Source organism: Xyrauchen texanus, chromosome 43 (genome assembly GCF_025860055.1).
Source record: "Xyrauchen texanus isolate HMW12.3.18 chromosome 43, RBS_HiC_50CHRs, whole genome shotgun sequence".
NCBI classification, from domain to species: domain Eukaryota; kingdom Metazoa; phylum Chordata; class Actinopteri; order Cypriniformes; family Catostomidae; genus Xyrauchen; species Xyrauchen texanus.
In genome coordinates this window covers 27,783,178-27,804,258 of record NC_068318.1, presented here as the reverse complement: position 1 = coordinate 27,804,258, position 21,081 = coordinate 27,783,178, and the positions used below count along the sequence as shown (strand labels likewise).

The 21,081-nt window shown below is 37.2% G+C and overlaps 2 protein-coding genes across 3 annotated transcripts in view; one reads left to right on the top strand and one right to left on the bottom strand.

Moving 5' to 3' along the window:
- The window catches only part of LOC127635867 (transcription factor 7-like 1-A), a 46,084-nt gene extending 42,711 nt beyond the window's left edge, over positions 1 to 3,373 (top strand). For both annotated transcript variants that reach the window (XM_052116127.1, XM_052116125.1), the window contains one exon: positions 220 to 3,373. In XM_052116127.1, the coding sequence (XP_051972087.1) occupies positions 220 to 695 (476 nt within the window). In that variant the 3' untranslated portion in view covers positions 696 to 3,373. The remainder of the gene's footprint in view (positions 1 to 219) is intronic.
- A 12,777-nt stretch (positions 3,374 to 16,150) lies between these two features.
- On the bottom strand, positions 16,151 to 18,733 carry LOC127636165 (caspase-3-like). The gene is made up of 4 exons (XM_052116589.1): positions 18,441 to 18,733; positions 17,201 to 17,364; positions 16,894 to 17,020; positions 16,151 to 16,789 (listed from the first exon to the last, which is right to left on the bottom strand). Exons 1-4 carry the CDS (start codon positions 18,661 to 18,663, stop codon positions 16,476 to 16,478), a joined length of 828 nt encoding a protein of 275 aa, XP_051972549.1. The 5' UTR covers positions 18,664 to 18,733; the 3' UTR covers positions 16,151 to 16,475.
- Between the last annotated feature and the right edge of the window lie 2,348 nt (positions 18,734 to 21,081).

The following is a 21,081-nucleotide window of genomic DNA, read 5'->3' as shown; positions in this document are numbered from 1 at the left end:
TTATGGCCCCATTCACTTCCGTCAATTATTATTTTCTGTGGTAATCAACATTTTACTACAAATGCTGTCAGTTGAGCTAAACTTGTATTGAAACTGAAAAATTCCTGGTAGTTTATTGACCATCCTTTATAATCCTGTTTCACACTCAATATTATAAAATAATTTTATGCCGATAATTATTACTTTTGGAGTTTAAGCTTTTTTTTTTCTTATTTGCAGGTCATTTCTCACCCCAACCCATGAAGCAGTGCATCCCGTATCTGCCGTCCGAGAAAATGTGTGACAGCCCTACCTCCTCTCATGGCAGCATGCTGGACTCACCCGCCACACCCTCTGCTGCCCTGGCGTCTCCAGCGGCCCCTGCGGCCACTCACTCAGAACAGGCACAGCCGCTGTCCCTGACCACCAAACCAGAGGGGCGAGCACACCACCCCCACTTCCCTCAGACAGGGAAATCCTGTGTTTCTAGATCCACTTCCAATTCCTCGCCCACTTCCACCACCTCTATTTCCACCCATCCGAACATCTCTCTCCACAGCCAATCAGCAGCCCTCCTCTCCCGCCCCATTCCCTTCACCACCCTGCCCCCCTCTCTGCTGTCCCCATCTTCGTCTTTCCACCAGGCAGCCCTACATTCCCGTCATGCCTTACTTCAGACACAACCACTCTCCCTGGTCACCAAATCAGTGGAGTGAATGGAATAAAATGACAAAATAAACTTTTTTACAACTATATATTGTTTTGTTTTTGTTTTTTTAAACTTTTTATAGATACTAGACTAAGTTTTTAAGATAGAATGAAAAGGAATAATTATTGGTCAATATTTGACCACCTCTCTATTTTGCTTTTCTCTGAAACAAAAGTGTATTTTTTTGTAAATTGCCTAATGGTGACCTTTTCCAACGTGATTCTCCTATGTTGCTACTTGTATAAAGGACAAATGTATAAAGGTTTCATTTTTTTAAGACAAACTTGATCAAATGCAAATTGTAGTTTTAGTTTAATTCAGTCTAATGGTAGTTAGGAGTTTAATTTTCAAAACAGTTTGATTTTCTTTTCTTTTTTTTCTTCTTGCTTTTGGTACCATCTCACCCTTTTCCTAACCCTGTGTGTGACTCTCCTAAGACTCCATAGCTAATAAACCTCAAGTTATTTCTAAAGGCTGCATTGTCTTTTTGGTGGTTTGAGACTTGCATGTGATGACCGAATAAATAATGCAACATGGATCCTCTGAATAGACGCAGTATCAGACATTCTGACAACGTTCATTATCTAATTGGGACTCATGATGTGGTATCTGTAAAATGCGAGCACTCGTGATTTGCAGAATCGAAATTACATAATCTATTGTTTCATAAAAGTCAGACACTCTTATTTAAATTTTTACATTTCTCATGTGGCGAAAATACTCCTGGAGAGCAGCTTAAAGGTGTTGTAAGCAGTTCTAGATCTTCGGCCAGACTTATCCACTGAATAGGACAGGCCCTGTCTTTCCAAAAAAAGATGTGCATAAATTCAGAGACACTTGGGTTACATTCACACTTGCATTCAATGTGGCACCAATGTGATATGTTTTTACACCCACATGTGACACGGATCTGCTAGATGTATGACAGCGTAAACTGCGACAATTGCTTTGAATCTGACATTTTCAGATCCAAACTGGGCCACTTTCATATGTGGAAACAAATTGGATACGTATCTGATTTTTTTTCCCAATGTGATTTAGTGTGAACAGTCAGGTTGGATTTAACGTGTTTTATTTTTATTTGTACATCAATCTAACTCGACATCTTTCATCTGTGCACTTTATTTATTGATTGATTCAAACATTTGGTTGCTAGTCTAATCTTTTAACAAATTCAGTTTCATTTTAAGGAAAGAAAATAAAATTAGGGGCTTCAAGACGGGTTCAGTGATGCATTTGGATTACACATAAATACTAAAATAAAAAATAGCATGAAAAGATAACCAAACAAATATTGATTTACAGAATCAGAAACCATGCTAGCAAGTCAATGCAATTCTGAAATAATTTTAAATAACTCTTTACTAACCTTACATATATGTAAACCTATTACCTGGTGTTTCGCTCTGAAGTAATATTACATTCTTGATCTTTGATGGAAATTGTACAGTACTACTGCAAATGCCTACTGTGACGTTAGTTGTAAAAAGCAACCGTAGCGAAATAGATTTCTCATTCCAAATCTTATTTTTGAAAAAGTTGGTGGTATAGAGTTTCTTTTAAAATATGACTTTGGGGTTAATAAGCTCCCCATTCAGTTATCCAATTTTCATAGACAGGCTCTTTTATGTTGGCTTCTTATATACAAACATAACTTTTCTCTCCACAAACAGTTAATATGGAACAATAAAATGGTTAAATATAAGAATAAATCAATCTTTTACGACAATTGGGTTAAAAATGACATTCTAATGGTCTCACAATTGATAAATAACAAGGGTTTCTTACTTACATATACTGAATTTTTAAACATATTTGGGATTCCAATATCTCCACGAGAATATAGTACTGTTTTTGATGCAATACCAGTAGGTTTTTTGAGACTATTGAGAGGCAGTAGTGAACCTCATAAGCAATCAATGGATAAAAAACAGGTTTTGTTAAACGGTGTTGATATAAAAGATAATAAATGTAATAATACATTCTTCAGATGCTTGATTCACTGTCCTGCTACACCTCGAAATAAATATTTTTGGAATGAACATTGTGGAAATATCAATTGGAGATCGACTTGGACCTATACTAATAAATATTGTATTAATAACAGAGTGTACGAAATATACTTTAAAATTATACATAAAATTTATCCAACAAATGAGTTCATAAAAAGATATAAAAATGACCTTTCTGAATCCTGTACATTCTGTAAAAAGGATACTGAAACTGTATTACATCTTTTCTTTGAATGTATGTATGTGAAGTTTTTTTGGATTGATGTGGAATATTTATTTAATATGTTGAGTGGAATTAAGATTAGTATAGAGAAAAGAGATGTTTTTTATTTATTTTTTAATAAAAAAAAAGATATAGACAAGAGTCACAATTTTATGTTAAATTTGATCTTATTACTTGGTAAGTTTTACATACATAAATGTAAATGGCCTGAAAGGATACCTAACATCTACCATCTACCAAAGCTGATATGAAGATTTATTTTGAAACACTGAAAGGACTCTCAAACCGCAAAGCAACCAGAACGATGGATATCCTCAAAAAATTTAATTCCTCTTCTTTATTTTAATTATACATTTATACCTCCTTGACATTGTTTTTTTTTTTTCTTCTTTCATTTTTTTTCTAATGTGTGATTGAATGTTCTTTAATTTCATTGATATGAATGTTATCTTTAATGCTCTTCATATCTTATGATGATTTGTAATCATTTAGAACAGTATATATTAAACATTTGTATCTACTGTATTTTGTCATATAGGCCTAATTTTGGAAATAAAAAAAAATAAATAAAAAAAGTTTTCTCACACTGATAACTGTCAGAAGGACCGCGGCACGCGGTAAATGTTTTCCCGCGCTTTACAGAGGCGTCCGCTGTCAGTGACATGTGTGATACTATTTAATGGCGCCTAATTTAATAACAATAACCCCTTTCAGATAATAGGGGCATTTTCATTCATTTTTTAGCTTAAAGCACCGTTAAGGGGCCGTTCAGACCGAGCACGTATTTCGCTAAATAAATAAATAAAAATAGTTCAGCGCTACGAAAATGACACGCAGGTGTCTCAAGACGCGTTTTTATAAGTTATTTTGAACTTGGCACAGCGTCTTAAAAACGGCGAAAAGTATTTTACATCCATAAATAAACAAGTCTGCTTTCGCCCGAACACAAATTGCAAATAAAATATTTCCACAACTTTACATCACAATCATGTGTTTTGACATACTGCCATTATTCTTTTTAATGAAGAGCCTTGGAAAGTCAGTCCTCTGAGATCTCATTAGCTATTTCGATTAGCAAAAGGCATGGAAGGCGGGTTATGAAAGTCTGTGGCCCCTGGGATGCCAATGGCTGCCAAAAAATTAGTGACTATGTCTTACGGAGGAGATGGATTGCGCCAGTAACAAAACTACACACACATATGAGCATTTCAGGGGTAGCCATTAAAGATGGAGAGCTTAATGTCTATTAAGGATGTGCAACGGTGGTTGACTAATCGACTAGTGACAGGTCAATTAGTGGGGTACGTGGACTACTAACATTCATATTTGTAGTGGTGGTGGATTTAATGGGAGACACATTCCTCAAATTAATTGAGATGCAACTTCTTGAAGAATGGTTTTGTGTTATTATAGTCAGCAGCACAATAAAACCTTTTGCAAGAAGTTTAGTCTCTTAAATGCTTTAAGTTTAGTCCGTTTATGCACTGCACTGTTTCAGCCACCAAAGTATTTTGCTAATACTAAGTTTGTTTTCATAAAAACAGCTTGATGTCGTGATTTAGATGTAGGCCTACCCTTGAAGTTCTGCACTTTTGAATGTGCAGCGAAGATCGTCCTGAAGCACTTTGAGTTAACTGACCCACATCATTGTGCGTTTAGGATGTGCATAAGCGGTTTTGTACCACTCTATATAAGAGTCTTTGTTATTTCTTACTTCTCTTACTTTATTAGTTTTGTGTAATAAATGTTGTAGTTATTTCACCTATATGTTTTGTTGAACATCCATTAGTTATGTTGAAGTGCTGCACTTAGCGACCGTATATCCCTCTGAAAAATGTCTGATCGGTGTCATGTGAACATAACAGAGCCTAATTACACATTATTATCCTTAAAACTGACGCAAACAACCAAAGACTAGTCGATTATGAAAATGGGTAGTTTTGCACATCCCTATTAGCTATGTTAAGTTTGTGTTCTGTAGACACAAACTTCACTTTCCACTTACAGAGATCCAGATCCCTGCTAAAAACAAAAACAATACAAAAAAACAGCTTAAACGAGCCTAAGGTGGTTAGGTAGACTCTTGGTCTGATTTGCTGGTTTTAGAGGGATTTGGTGCACCTCTGCTTGTCAAAAAAAAGTAGGGACAGCTGTGAAACCATATGAGGATTATTATAATCATAAAAAGTATGTCATATAAGTTGACTTGACCATGTAAATCCGAGTTAACTATGTTACCGCAATCCCTACCAAGTGATGAAACTGAAAATTTAATTTCTGTGGCATTTGAAGATAAGGCAACAGAGAGACTGTGAGATGAGCTCCACTGGTGAGCGGCTCCCACTCGACTGGTCTCAGAGATAAAACGGGGGGGATCTTTGATGATGCAACTGTTTAGATCATCCTCAGCTTGACAAATAGGCTATCATGAATGGTAATCAAAAGTTAGAGAGAAAAACGTTTTACTTTTGCAGTCAAAAATTGACATTGCTTTGTTGTCTCTCTAGAATTGCTAATTTGGGTTTTCTCAGCTCTTAAGGACACTGTAAAGGCAGTAGACCCATAATTATGAGATGACCAGTCCATTTGTGGTGTTGTGGTTCACAAAAATAACACATTTCAGACTAAAGTGGCAGTTGACCAGGCAACAATCAAGGTAATAAGAATGGCTTTAAGCAGTATTCAAAAAGCACTGTTTTGAAAAGATGTGTGTTGTTTTATGCAGTCAAATTATGTATTGCCAACAAATTAGACTTAGAACTGTTGGTATGTTTCCAGATGTAGTTAATGAATAATACTTACGGTAAATACGACACTGCCCTCTAGTGGTAATACATGAATTCATATATTTTGGTAAGTCCTAATGGTGTTTCGTCGGTAGATGTAGAATTTAGGCAGGGTTGTGCATGCAGGAAAACACTAGTCAATTAAAATGGAAAATTTGTCACAAATTCCCATAAAAGTAATTATACGAGTGAGAAGAGAAGCGTTCCATTTTTTTCTCGTAATGAGAGAGGCATTTATGTGGTTGCGCTTCGCGACTGCCCTCTAGTGGTGACAAGTAAAAGTCCTGCGTTAACGGCCTTTCACCAGTAGATGGCGATGTTGTAAGGCGCTTGTGCAGCGTGCGTGTTTTTTTGTTAAACATTCGATGTAGCCCATTCTTGGTGCACTCAGTAATATTTTTCTCAATAAAAAAGTTGTATGCATAAGATATAAATAGTAGGCTTACATAATAAACTATAAAACAAGTTTTATTTTACATGGAGCCATATAACCGCTTTATAATTATTTTTTGTTTTAATTATCATGATTGAACAAATAGCAACAAAATGCAAAATAACAACAATTAGGAGTCAACAATCAACAAAACAATTCCTGATGCATAAAAACAGGTCATCTTGTGAAATTGCACCCGGATGCAAATAGCATCTGCCACACAGTGCAGCTGTTTGCCCCCCAATAGTCTGTTGGAAGCACAGAAATATATGACACACTAACCAGTAGATATCGCTGCAGTGGTGTGGAGTGTAAAGATGGTTTGAGATTGTAAACTGTATTCCCGTGACCGCAGTTCTAATCTGCATTTTGTCCCACTTTTTCCCATCTGATTTCCTATTTACACTCTTAATATTTCCTTTAATACTTAGGTTACCCTGAATGTAAATGTTTATTTTATTGCAGTGATTTGGTCGTGGTGAATGTCGAGGAGTACAGAGAAGGGTTTGATCTGGAGGGGGTCTGTCGATTGTATTCGTTCCCACGTGGTTATTGTAGTAAAATTAAGGTTATTTTTTCCAAGGCAAAGTTAAGGTTAGGTTTAGGGGTAGAGGTTAATGTAGTTTGTCTGTGTAACTCTAAATAAACACACTGCAGTGATGCCCCTACTGAATGTTAGTTTCTACCATTATTAGCACCAGCACTAGCATCAGCATTATATGGGGTGCAAATAATATCTGCCACTATTTGCACTGGGGTGTAAACAGCATATACTATTATTTTCACCAGGGTGCAAATAGCATCTGCCAACACAAAATTAGGGGGGGAAACCCTATCAGTGTGTGAAACATTGAGTGAAATCTTTTCATATTAATCCTGGCATCAGAATTTGTGATTAACAGGCCGTGTGCACTGTTGAAATCCCGTGTATCTAGATGTCCTGTCAGCTCTGCTTACAACACGCCTTGTTTCACATCGCTTGTGCACTTGCCAATCTACAGACTGTGCAATGTCCTGTTCACGCCTTCAAGTAAGTATAGCAGGGGCAAAGTATAAAAATGACTCAATCTGAGTCACAGACACCTGAAACATTCAGGATTTTTGAAATGGTAGTGTTTCCCAGAATACTTATTTTGGTCAATATTAAGATCAAAGAACATTCAAATCAGCAGTAAAATCGGACAATACTGCAATCAATAATTGTGATTCTTTACCTCATTATACAAAAAAACTAAATTTTCCCAGCTTGTATAGCAAATGTGCATATGCGTTCTAAAGTTGATTGACAGGCGATGTCTGTATCTGAAAGGTGATTGGGTCTTTTATCTGTAAGGTGGGACTTCATTTCTACATCCGTTGACTGTTGGGCACTCAGCACTCCTTGGTTGAGTGTTCCAATTTCTCCCATTGTTTTTAATAGAAGTGACCCATCTTTGCTAAATAATCTCTGGTAATATTGAACAAAATTACATGAATGAAACAAAAAAATAATTTGTTTTCAATTTTATTAAAGATTATTTGGTGGTGGCTGTGGTTCAGTTGGTAGAGCGGGTCGGCCACTAATCGCAGTGTTGGTGGTTTGATTCCCGGCCCACACGACTCCCCATGCTGAAGTGTCCTTGGGCAAGACACTGAATCCCAAGTTGCTCCCAATGGTAAGGTAGCACCTTGCATGGCAGCTCTGCCGTCATTGGTGTGTGAGTGTGTGCGGTGAATGTGTCACAGTGTAAAGCGCTTTGAATACCACTAAGGTTAAAAAGGCGTTATATAAGTGCAGACCATTTACCATATTTAATTCAGTTTGATGGAATTTTGAAATGCTTCAATTTTTATGAGTGAGTATACACTCACCTAAAGGATTATTAGGAACACCATACTAATACTGTGTTTGACCCCCTTTCACCTTCAGAACTGCCTTAATTCTACGTGGCATTGATTCAACAAGGTGCTGAAAGCATTCTTTAGAAATGTTGGCCCATATTGATAGGATAGCATCTTGCAGTTGATGGAGATTTGTGGGATGCACATCCAGGGCACGAAGCTCCCGTTCCACCACATCCCAAAGACGCTCTATTGGGTTGAGATCTGGTGACTGTGGGGGCCATTTTAGTACAGTGAACTCATTGTCATGTTCAAGAAACCAGTTTGAAATTTTTCAAGTTTTGTGACATGGTGCATTATCCTGCTGGAAGTAGCCATCAGAGGATGGGTACATGGTGGCCATAAAGGGATGGACATGGTCAGAAACAATGCTCAGGTAGGCCGTGGCATTTAAACGATGCCCAATTGGCACTAAGGGGCCTAAAGTGTGCCAAGAAAACATCCCCCACACCATTACACCACCACCAGCAGCCTGCAGAGTGGTAACAAGGCATGATGGATCCATGTTCTCATTCTGTTTATGCCAAATTCTGACTCGACCATCTGAATGTCTCAACAGAAATCGAGACTCATCAGACCAGGCAACATTTTTCCAGTCTTCAACTGTCCAATTTTGGTGAACTCTTGCAAATTGTAGCCTCTTTTTCCTATTTGTAGTGGAGATGAGTGGTACCCGGTGGGGTCTTCTGCTGTTGTAGCCATCCGCCTCAAGGTTGTGCGTGTTGTGGCTTCACAAATGCTTTGCTGCATACCTCGGTTGTAACGAGTGGTTATTTCAGGCAAAGTTGCTCTTCTATCAGCTTGAATCAGTCGGCCCATTCTCCTCTGACCTCTAGCATCAACAAGGCATTTTAAGCCCACAGGACTGCCGCATACTGGATGTTTTTCCTTTTCACACCATTCTTTGTAAACCCTAGAAATGGTTGTGCGTGAAAATCCCAGTAACTGAGCAGATTGTGAAATACTCAGACCGGCCTGTCTGGCACCAACAACCATGCCACGCTCAAAATTGCTTAAATCACCTTTCTTTCCCATTCTGACATTCAGTTTGGAGTTCAGGAGATTGTCTTGACCAGGACCACACCCCTAAATGCATTGAAGCAACTGCCATGTGATTGGTTGATTAGATAATTGCATTAATGAGAAATTGAACAGGTGTTCCTAATAATCCTTTAGGTGAGTGTATATACAGTATATGCAACAGACAGTTTCAAACTTTAATACAGAAAATAATCCTTCCCGAGAATCTGATGATGATCATGTTTCACATTACCCAAACTTCTGTCAATATGTAAACTCTTTAAGAAAAAAGAAGTCCCACAATAAGAATATTCTCAGAGACTTAAAAGGAGCACCACACAAGTTCTGGTCACATGGGCATATTTTTTATCTGTAAATTGTTAAAGAGATGCTGATCTGGGGCTGTGGCGTACATGACTGCGGTGTCAATGGAAAGGAAAAAGCTCAGACATGCTCTCCTCTTCCTCCTTCTCTTCACCTCCATCCAAATCGTTTCCTCATCAAACCTGCATAGCAGAAAGTCACAATAATCACATACATTCAACGGAAATTGCAACCAGCCCCATCTTTCGTGTGTTTCAGGAATTCTAAACCTGATTGTAATGTTAACTATGTCTGTGTACGCTTAGTAAAGGCTCAGATAGAAGAAAGGTCACAAGAGTTTGTCTTTGAGGTTCTTTAACAGCTGTGGGAGAAAATTGTACCTGTATAAGGAACAGTTTGTTCTTGCCCATCATTGACGGACCTACAAAGTAGCTCTAGATCTTGGCCAGTTTCACAGGATGTCCATTAGCATCAAACACAACACCCTCCTCTCCATGATTAGATATAAAGCCTTCTAGCTCTCTGAGGATTAAAGACACATCATATAGAATAAGTTAAAGCCAAATACATATGAAATGCTTTCTGGTCCAGGGCCAGTGTGAGTACGTTTCAGAACAAATATTTGGTTTTCTGCAATGTATTGAAATTAGGGCTGTCAATCAATTAACATTTTTAATCAAATTAATTACATGGTGTTCCGATTAATTAATCACGATTAATCGCATTTAATCGCATATACAAATATTGGCTGAGAAAGCCCCTCATATAACAATAATTCAATATATAATGATGAAATAATTATACATAGTTATCTTTAAATGTTAAAAAATTATATATATAATAAAAAATATTCAGATAATTAAAATGCATTACATTCTTAATCATTGATAAGACAATACAAATAGCGGCTTTAGAATACATTGTATTGTTTACTTCCATATTATTGATCATAAGACAATCATTGGCACACAGTTCACAGTAATCCATTTCACAAGTGAATTTGTCAATCAGTTCAAGATTTATTATGAGGGCTTGTTTAAGGACCCGTCAATTTCAACAAGCATCAGACATGCTTGTGTAGCGTCTCGGGTGCATTGCATTATAAATAGAACATTTTTAGGTTACTGTGTTAAGTTAAATATAGTTTAATACTTAGAACACATCTTGAGATCCCTTAGATCGAATTTGTGTGTTTGTGTTGTGTGTCTGCTGAAGGGTGGTTTTGTTCATTGTATAAACTGCGTGTTGCCCATACTGCTGAAGTTTCACTTACTGCCCTCTGGAGAAAACAGGTGGTACTACAAGCTTGCATTTCTCAGGAATTTTCCTTAAACCTTCCAGGCCGGGGGCATGCGATTAATTGTGTAAAAAATTTTAACACATTATTTTTAATAAAATTAATCGCACTGAATTAACACGTTAAATTGACAGCGCTAACTGAAATACATTGTAGTTGTAATGTAATGTAGTTGTAAATTCTGCTGATTAAAATATCCCTAATTATTTAGCTAAAAAATATTATTTATTTATTTATTTATTCTTATTGGAAAGAAAGAAAGAAAGAAAGAAAGAAAGAAAGAAAGAAAGAAAGAAAGAAAGAAAGAAAGAAAGAAAGAAAATAAGAAGAATGGTTTTCATGAAAAATAAAATATACTTTTCTGGTACACATAAAAATTATATAAAATATAAGTAAATAAATAAATAATGTTGAGCCTCTCGTTCAGCTGCAGTTATTTCGATTTCACTGTGCTACTGACTTTGCTACGTTCGGTTCTGGAAATTACTAGAGGATTTATTCTACAAATTTATTCTATAAATTACCAGGAAAGTAGAGATGATAAAATTATTTATAATTATGCTTTACCTTTATAAAGATTGAAAAGTATCAACATTTGCAGAGCAATACTTCAGTAGAACTTTCCACCAATACTTCAGGAAATTCGGCATCATGCATGAGAATGAGAACATAACTATTTCTGGGCTTAAAAGATACAAGAACTAAATCAATGTGGAACATTGTATCTCAAAGGAGGACAATGTGGCGCCCCATGTGCTACTTAAAGAAATAATTCACACAAAAATGAAAATTCTTATAATTTACTCACCCTCATGCCATCTGTCTATGACTTTCTTTCTTCAGAAATTAAGATTTTTAGAAGAAAATTTCAGCTCTGTAGGTCCATTCAATGTAAGTGAAAGGGTGCCAAAATGTTGATGCTCTAAAAAGCACATAAAAGTAATACATACAACTCCAGTGGTTTAATCCATGACTTCAGAATTGATATGACAGGTGTGGGTGAGAATTAGATCCATATTTAAGTTAATTTTTGCTAGAAATTCTCTCTGCCCAGTAGGTGGCGATATGCATGAAGAATGTGAATCACCAAAAACACAAGAAGAAAGTGAAATTTAAAGTGGAGATTTTCTGAGCAGGGAGGAGAATTAGTAAAAAAGGAATTAAATATTGATCTATTTCTCACCACATCTATCATATCGCTTCTGAAGACATGGATTAAACAACTGGAGGCACATGGATTAGACTACTTTTATGCTGATTTATGTGATTTGTGGAGCTTCAATATTTTAGCACCGATTCACTTTCATTGAATGGACCAAAAGAGCTGAGATATTCTTCTAAAAATCTTAATTTTTTGTTCTGCAGAAGAAAGAAAGTCGGATGGCATGAGGGTGAGTAAATGAAGAGAGAATGTTTATTTTTGGGTGAATTGTTCCTTTTTAAGCGTGATGTAGACCCTGTACCAAACAACTTTCCCCATGCCTCCTCTACCTCATCTACACTCACCTAAAGGATTATTAGGAACACCATACTAATACTGTGTTTGACCCCCTTTCACCTTCAGAACTGCCTTAATTCTACGTGGCACTGATTCAACAAGGTGCTGAAAGCATTCTTTAGAAATGTTGGCCCATATTGATAGGATAGCATCTTGCAGTTGATGGAGATTTGTGGGATGCACATCCAGGGCATGAAGCTCCCGTTCCACCACATCCCAAAGACGCTCTATTGGGTTGAGATCTGGTGACTGTGGGGGCCATTTTAGTACAGTGAACTCATTGTCATGTTCAAGATTTGAAATGATTCGAGCTTTGTGACATGGTGCATTATCCTGCTGGAAGTAGCCATCAGAGGATGGGTACATGGTGGCCATAAAGGGATGGCCATGGTCAGAAACAATGCTCAGGTAGGCCGTGGCATTTAAACGATGCCCAATTGGCACTAAGGGGCCTAAAGTGTGCCAATAAAACATCCCCCACACCATTACACCACCACCACCAGCCTGCACAGCGGTAACAAGGCATGATGGATCCATGTTCTCATTCTGTTTATGCCAAATTCTGACTCGACCATCTGAATGTCTCAACAGAAATCGAGACTCATCAGACCAGGCAACATTTTTCCAGTCTTCAACTGTCCAATTTTGGTGAGCTCTTGCAAATTGTAGCCTCTTTTTCCTCTTTGTAGTGGAGATGAGTGGTACCCGGTGGGGTCTTCTGCTGTTGTAGCCCATCCGCCTCAAGGTTGTGCGTGTTGTGGCTTCACAAATGCTTTGTTGCATACCTCGGTTGTAACGAGTGGTTATTTCAGGCAAAGTTGCTCTTCTATCAGCTTGAATCAGTCGGCCCATTCTCCTCTGACCTCTAGCATCAACAAGGCATTTTCGCCCACAGGACTGCCGCATACTGGATGTTTTTCCCTTTTTCACACCATTCTTTGTAAACCCTAGAAATGGTTGTGCATGAAAATTGCAGTCCTTGCATTGTTTGAACATGTTGGCATTAAGGAAAATTTAGGCCATACACATAAATTGATTTTATTGAAATTCTATGTCTCCCTTTTATTTTCTGGAATCATATTCATGTAGTGTTTATCATAGATAAGTGATGTATTTTAAAAGTTGGCATACTGTGTTCATTATAATGGGGCATAGGTTTTGCAACTCAGTACTCAATACTCACTACTCATGAATACTTTTAAATGAGCTTCTCTTTTACTCTTACTTGAGTAGTTTTTAGGACAGCTACTTTCACACACTACATTTTTTGGGAAGTAACAGTACTTCTACTTGAGTGTGATTTTTCAGTAATCTTTCCACCCCTGAAGATAAGTGACTTTGTGATATTCTAGATTATCACATTTGAAACTCACCTGTTCAACTACGAGCACTTCTGTATGCTCCAGGAACGTGAATTCCTTGTGTAGGATTTACCTACCTGCTCCACTATTGATGCACATGACTCCCCTGTGATCCTGTTTGATGTTGATGTTACCAGTTTGAGCACATGATGTGACTTACCTGTGATCCTGTTTGCTGTTGTATTTACCTGTTTGGTTACTTGTTAGTTTAGTGATCTACTCTTGTAGATTGGTGCCTTATGCCTTGGTTCCCTGTTTGATCCTAGACTGTCTCCAAACATAGCGTACCAAACCTGAACACTTATCTTGCTTGCTTGCCTAACTTTTTCAGTATCCTTTTCAATAAACTCCCACACTTGGGTTCATCTCCAGCTTCACAGTCTGCGTATCAATACAGAAAGGCTAGACCAAAGGAAAACAAACTCAGCAGGGGTTTGAGGAGGAGCCTTCCCTAGCCACGAGCCTTCCCCAGCTTATGGCAATATACGCTCGTGCTGAAACCAAACCAGAGCGGAAGTCAGGATCTAGACACCATGCTCTGGACATGAAACAAAACAGTCCGAAGAGCGCACGGCAGGGAATACAACCGAAACCAATGCCTCACACAAAGACAGACAACAAAAAACATGACAGACTTGGGACGATGATGCCACAGTCCTGTCAGACAAAAACCCAGACTGACAGAGTGACAGGACCATGGCAGATTCTGTAACTTCTTTCAAGAAACATCTAAAGACACATTTCTTTCATAAGCACTTGACCCAATTCTACTAATGCACTAACTTTCTTCCTTCTTCTTCCTTCCATAAAAAAAATCCAGAATTACAACAAGAAAAATGTCCTTTTATGATCAGTCAGGAATAGGGTTGGGAACAGAGAACTGGTTCTTGTTCAGAACCGGTTCCATTCTTTAAAAAATACCAGAATCGGTTCTGTTAACGGTTTCCCATCGTGCATTTTTCCACCGATGAAAATAGAACACTGAACTAAAATACTCGTGTTTCCAGCCTCGCAATTCAGCAGCAGTGCTGCCACCTACTGGATCTACAGCACAAAACTCAGCATTACCAGTGTATTTTGATTCCCGAACGAATGACTCTTTATGAGCCGGTTCTTTTGACAGCTGGTCTCAAATCACTTACGAAGCAAGTTAAAAATGATCGATTTTGCCGTAAATAAATTTAGAATGATTGTTTGCTACTTTTACTTGTAACATCTGTGTAATACATTTCCTTATGGACAGTCGCAAAGTTTTTTGTTTTTTTGTTTGGCTGTGAGGGAGAAACTTACAGTTTGTTCATCTAATTTTCCCAAATCATGCTTTCTGGAGTTTTTTTTTATCTATTGATTTTTTTGGAAAGGCATATTTTTTCAATTTTTCATCAGTTGATCGATCAACACCAATTTAAACAACAGTACAACCAATTGAAGAACTCCCAGCCTGTTTTTATTCCCGTAAGAGGAATAAATGAGTAAGGTCTATTGAAATGCAACATTTGATTCTCTGTCTACTCTATATACTGTATACATTCACTGATCTGGCAAAATGTACGGATAATGTCACTATATCAAGTTTCAACAGTTTGATAGACTGCTTTTTTTCCTTGCGACATTATCTGGTATATCAGTACAAAATGAGAATTTCATGACAGACCAAAACCTGTTTTAAATATCTGAACTGCAAGACATTTTAGGTATTTATCAGTACACATCCATCTTATCCTGTATGACAGTAAAACTGTGAATTCTGCTGTGTCCTCCTTGAGAACAGGACAAAAACAGCAATTAATTAATCTTACTGTAATTTATTTGAACAATTTCTGTCTTTCTCTAAGGCATTAGTGCCAAAATGTTCAAAATTCCTTTTATATATGAAAAAGAACTATACTAGAAGAATTAGAACTATACTTTAACTCCTGTTATTAACATACCAAATGACTCAAAGAGAACCTGTCATCATTTTAAACAGATGGAACTTGACAGTTTATTGTTTGTGACTAACATTCTGTGAAGTGCACTGATGAAATCCAGCATATCTAGACTTGAGGTCAACTGTTATTAACCATCACATCACATGAGCACTTGCAAAAAGTACAGACTGTGCAATAATATCCTGTACACACCTTAAAGTAAATATATTAAAGTTGAAGTATATAAATGACATAATCTGTTTCACAGACAGCTTGACTCTACCTTTGTTTCAGTTTTATTTTGAATCCATTTACAAACATTCAGGATTATTACAACCTTACTACTTTCCAGAATGAGTAGTTAAATGACTTAATGTAATAAAACTGTTGTAATAGTTCATTTTAACTTGAAGAATATGCCTCTAGTAATGCCACAGTCATAGGTTTGATTCCCAGGGAACACATATATATTAGTAAAATGTTTTGTATACCTTGAATGCATTATCTCTTCGGATAAAAGCATCTGTCAAAGACATAAATGGACATTGTCTCGTATATGTGTTCAGCTGTGTCTACAGTCACTCATTTACATGTTGTAGAGCACACCCTTGATAACACCAAGCCATGACTGCATTCTAAGTTGCTTTGAATAAGTGTCTACCAAATGTAATTCATTCAATCATTGAACTTCAATAATTGCCAACAGAAGTTTTTATTGAAAGACCACACATGTAACTGATGAACGGTAGCAAGCATTTTATAAAAACATTTTCTGTTCTTATAATTTAGATATTATCTTATTTTACATAAAAAAATTATACTTTGAAAATACTTTAGGACAATAAATAAAAGGAAGTAACAAACACAATTAAATTCCCAGAGAGTTCAATAAAAAAACATCCTTCTCTTTTCGTCCACTTCCTGCTGTAGATGTAACTTTACGTCACTCTACCTGTTTTTTTATCAGTTTCAAATGAGATATTATGAGAGATGTCTCAGAGATGGCTCTCTGTACAGTTCCTGCATCAGATTCTTCATAATTTTAGCTGATGGATCTCCTCCGTGATCTTTTGGGTTCATCAATGCGCTTTGTGGCTGCAAAGCTGAAGTTCAAGTCTTCTGCTGTCCTGCTGTCCATGAATGGAAACACCTCTCTGGTAAAGCGGGTCACAAAGCACGGCATCTGCGTTTTGCCACAAAACGTTTTGCCTTTTGCTTGGAAGTTGTAGGCAACCTGGTATTTCAAACGAGTCATGAGTCGTGTGAGCTCCAGATTTGGACCTCCTTCCTGTTCCAGCAATTCACAAAGAGTCTGAATGAACGCTGAGCCCAAAGGATGCATGAATGCACCGTAACCTACAGAACAAATGCAATACATGCATGTCAGTGAGGAACATTTTATTTAAGGAAACTATGTAGTGGAGATTCAGCACACTGCAAATCGTTAAAGAGATGCTGACCTGGGGCTGTGGCGTACATGACTGCGGTGTCAATGGGAATGGAAAAAAGCTCAGACATGCCCTTCTCTTCCTCTGAGCATGAAGAGTCTGTCTCCACACCTTCATCCAACTCATTTCCTCGACAAGCCTGCAGAAAATCACACATCGCATGCATTCAATGGAAATTGGCACCAAGGACTTCTAAACTGGATTGTAATGTTAATTATAGCACAGCGAAGAAAATGTGATGAAGCTCACGCTTAGGAATAGGTTAGGTCATGAGAGTTTAACTTTGAGACAGTTTAACAGCCGTGGGAGAAAATTGTACCTGTATAAGGAACAGTTTGTTCTTGCTCGTCATTGACGGACCTCCAAAGTAGCTGTAGATCTTGGCCAGTCTCACAGGACATCCATCAGCCCCAAACACAACACCCTCCTCACCATGACTGGATATGACGCCCATAAAACAGTCTTTAACTGTCTTATTGCTCTCTGAGGATTGGAGACACATCACAAATAGTCAATGCGTTAATAGTCTTCGCCAGGGCCCTCTTGTAAATGAGATTTTAAATCTCAAGTGTTTTTATTTCCTGGCTAAATAAAGGTTATATATATATATATATATATATCCATCCATCCATCGTCAACCGCTTATCCTGTGTACAGGGTCGCGGGGGCTGGAGCCTATCCCAGCTAACATTGGGCTGAAGGGGGGACACCCTGGACAGGTAGCCAGTCCATCGCAGATATATATATATATATATATATATATATATATATATATGATGAAGAACAATATATATATCTGCGATGGACTGGCGACCTGTCCAGGGTGTCCCCGCCTAGCCCAATGTTAGCTGGGATAGGCTCCAGCCCCAGCGACCCTGTACACAGGATAAGCGGTTGACGATGGATGGATGATATATATATATATATATATATATATATATATATATATATATATATATATATTCATATGTCATTGAAATGTATTCATAAAAATATTGTATATCCTGCCGAAATGGAATGGATAATGCAAGTTTTCTTTTTTAGCTCAGCTGTCCCTCAAAACTGAGAACAATCTGTCATTATATAGTTTTTACACAATTGTGGATTGATTTACACTCTTCCATTCAAAGCCACTGACACTAATCGCATACATTTCTGCCTACATGACTTTTAGTCATTGGTTGACTAATGTTGCTCACATTGTAGCTTAACACTTATTTCAATATAGTCGTGATGCCCCAAAATATAATACCTGTCCCATATACAGTACACAATATATTACTAATGGTTTTTCCAACCTTAGTCAACTACAGCTATACAGATCATTGTTTAAAATGAGGTCATATGAAAGGTAAATTGCAGTTTTATCTGTGTTTGCTGATAATTGAGGCCAGTGTTATGAACAATGTGAACAAATGTGGACTTTGTCCTTTGTATATTTCTTTATATAACATCTTTTATGGAGGAGCTTGCATGGCAAAATAAAAAAAATGCATTGCAAATATGAAACATCAAATTCTGCTAACATCTACGTATATATCATGATGAGCATACATTACCGGCTTTGAACACTTCATAGATCTCTTCTGCCTCCATGTCTTGTTTGATGACCACAGAGAAGCCGAGTTTAGTAAGAATTTTGTGAAGTCTCTGTGTGTCTCTCTTTACACCCCACCGCTTCATTAGATCCACACCCGGATAGAAGTTTTCCACAGACACAATTAATGCTCTGTTCTTCAGGCTCTTGCTTGCTGTGAAAGGCAATTTACAAATAGACATCATTCACTCTATTTTTAAAAACACTGAAGTGTAATCTGAGAATGGGAACTGAGAATAAGTTCAACTGACTGAAAAGTCTACATTATGAGCCTGTCTCACCGTCATGTTTACAGTAGGAGCCGCCCTCACTGGCCATATATGGAATATTTCCTTCTTTAGCAACACCTTGTGTCATCACGCAATTGAAAATTTCCACTGTTATTGCACAAGAAAAAATATACAGTTCATTGAACACACATTAAACTATTATAATAACATTCCCAAATACACTCACAAAAAATAAAACGTTGAATGAACTTAAAGTTAGGAAAACTTTTCCATGCAATTAAATTACATTATTTTAACAAATATTATTGGTTTGAATGGATCTGATCTCAAATGTATGTCTAGTTTGGCCAACCAAAATTATTTATGTTGTCCTAACATAAATGGATTAAGTAAACTTCCAAATTTATGTTGATTGAATGCTATGAAATAAAGTTAATGCAAAATTATCAATATCTGTGTTGCAGTACCTCTTAAGCAGTTCAAAAATATTGTTTGTAGAATTTTGAGGAAAATAATGAATTTAATCCATTTTCAAATAAGGTTGTAACATAATAAAATGTGGAAAAAGTGAAGCGCTGTGAATACTTTCCGGATGCACTGTATGCTAGTGTGGTTTTGGTGTTTACCCCAGACCTATTACAAAAATATAATGATATTAGATTTTAAGTTGAAGGACAAAAAAAGTATTATTCTAATTCAAACTCAACATATAAAAACACTGCAGGGGACAAAGCATTTGTGGATAAAGCTCCAGAGAAAAATTCATTTCATGACGTTTCACATAGCAGTTTTCCCTGGTATGTCAGACTGTCTTATCACTCTCTGTCTACCGAGCATTTCAGTGTTTCCTTCAATCTCAGAATTTAATTTCCATTTTCTTCAGTGTTCATATGAGATTTTAAAATAAATTTTTGGAACAATTTACTCCTTCATTGTTCACTATCTGAAACCTCTTAAACTACGTTCAAGAAAATATTTTAACTAAAAACCGAGATTCAATGTCAAAATTGTTGAAAAGTATTTCCACGGTATTTCTATCTATGGTCATTATTATTTATTTTATTTGTATTTACTTTTTTATCCCCTTTTCTCCCCAATTTGGAATGCCCAATTCCTACTACTTAGTAGGTCCTCATGGTGGTGCAGTTTCTCACTAAATCAACCTGGATGGCGGAGGACAAGTCTCAGTTGCCTCCGCTCCTGAGACAGTCAATCCGCGGATTTTATCATGTGGCTCGCTGTGCATGACAACGCGGAGACTCACAGCATGTGGAGGCTCATGCTACACTCCGCGATCCACACACAACTCACCATGCGCCCCATTAAGAGTGAGATCCACCAATCATGACCACAAGAAGGTTACCACATGTGACTCTACCCTCCCAAGCAACAGGGCCAATTTGGTTTCTTAGGAGATCTGGCTGGTGTCACTCAGCACACCCTGGATTCGAACTCACGACTCACAGGGGTGGTAGTCATCGTCAATACTCGCTGAGCTACCCAGGCCCCTATCTTTGTTCATTATTTATTTATTATAAATTGTGAAAGCATCTGATCCAATGTATTCAACTAGACAATGGAAATATTTGGGGATATAACCTTATTCTTAAAATGATACATGATTACAATTTAATTAGAGTGCAATGCAAGTTCTTCTAACAGGGATTATATTCTAATATAGCATGGCCAGGGTCAGATTGCAGCTGTCTAATCTTAGTAGTCAAAAGGCAGTAAAATTGCACTAATGCTTGTTTTCTAGAAGTTATGCAAGCGTGTTTCAAACACCCAGTTCAAAACTGTTTTAAAGAAATATCGTTACCATTAGTTAAAGGAATAGTTCACCCAAAAATGACAATTATCTCATCGTTTACTCACCCTTATGCCATCCCAGATGTGTATGACTTTCTTCTGCTGAAATAAAATTAAGATTTTTAGAAGAATTTCTCAGCTCTTTTGATCCAGACAATGCAGTGAATGGGTGCCAAAATTAGAAGCTCCAAAACTCCAGACTCAGGTGGTTCAATCAATGTCTTCTGATTTGTGGGTCAGAAACAGATCACTTTCACATTCTTCTTCTTGGGTTTTTGGTGATTCACATGTCACCCTCCACTGAGCAGGGAGGAGACTTAATAGTAAAAAAGGACCAAAATTATCGGTTTCTCATCCACACCTATTATATCACTTCTGAAGAAACTGATTTAACCACCGGAGATTTGTTGATTACTTCTACGCTGCTCCTTTCATTTCTGGGTGAACTATTAATTTAATACACATTGCTGATCTTATTGTGCATTAATCAACCATACATGGTTCTGTAGCCAATCAAACAGATAATTTCTTAAGGGGGCTAATAATATTGACCATAGCAGTTTT

Bases quoted from the DNA above. Each gene is read 5' to 3' on its own strand.
- LOC127636165 (XM_052116589.1), bottom strand. From the start codon at position 18,663: ATGATGTCTATTTGTAAATTGCCTTTCACAGCAAGCAAGAGCCTGAAG. The intron at 17,365-18,440 runs GTAATGTATGCT...TCCAATCCTCAG, and splicing joins CTATGAAGTGTTCAAAGCCG to AGAGCAATAAGACAGTTAAA. The intron at 17,021-17,200 runs GTACAATTTTCT...GATTTTCTGCAG, and splicing joins ACAAACTGTTCCTTATACAG to GCTTGTCGAGGAAATGAGTT.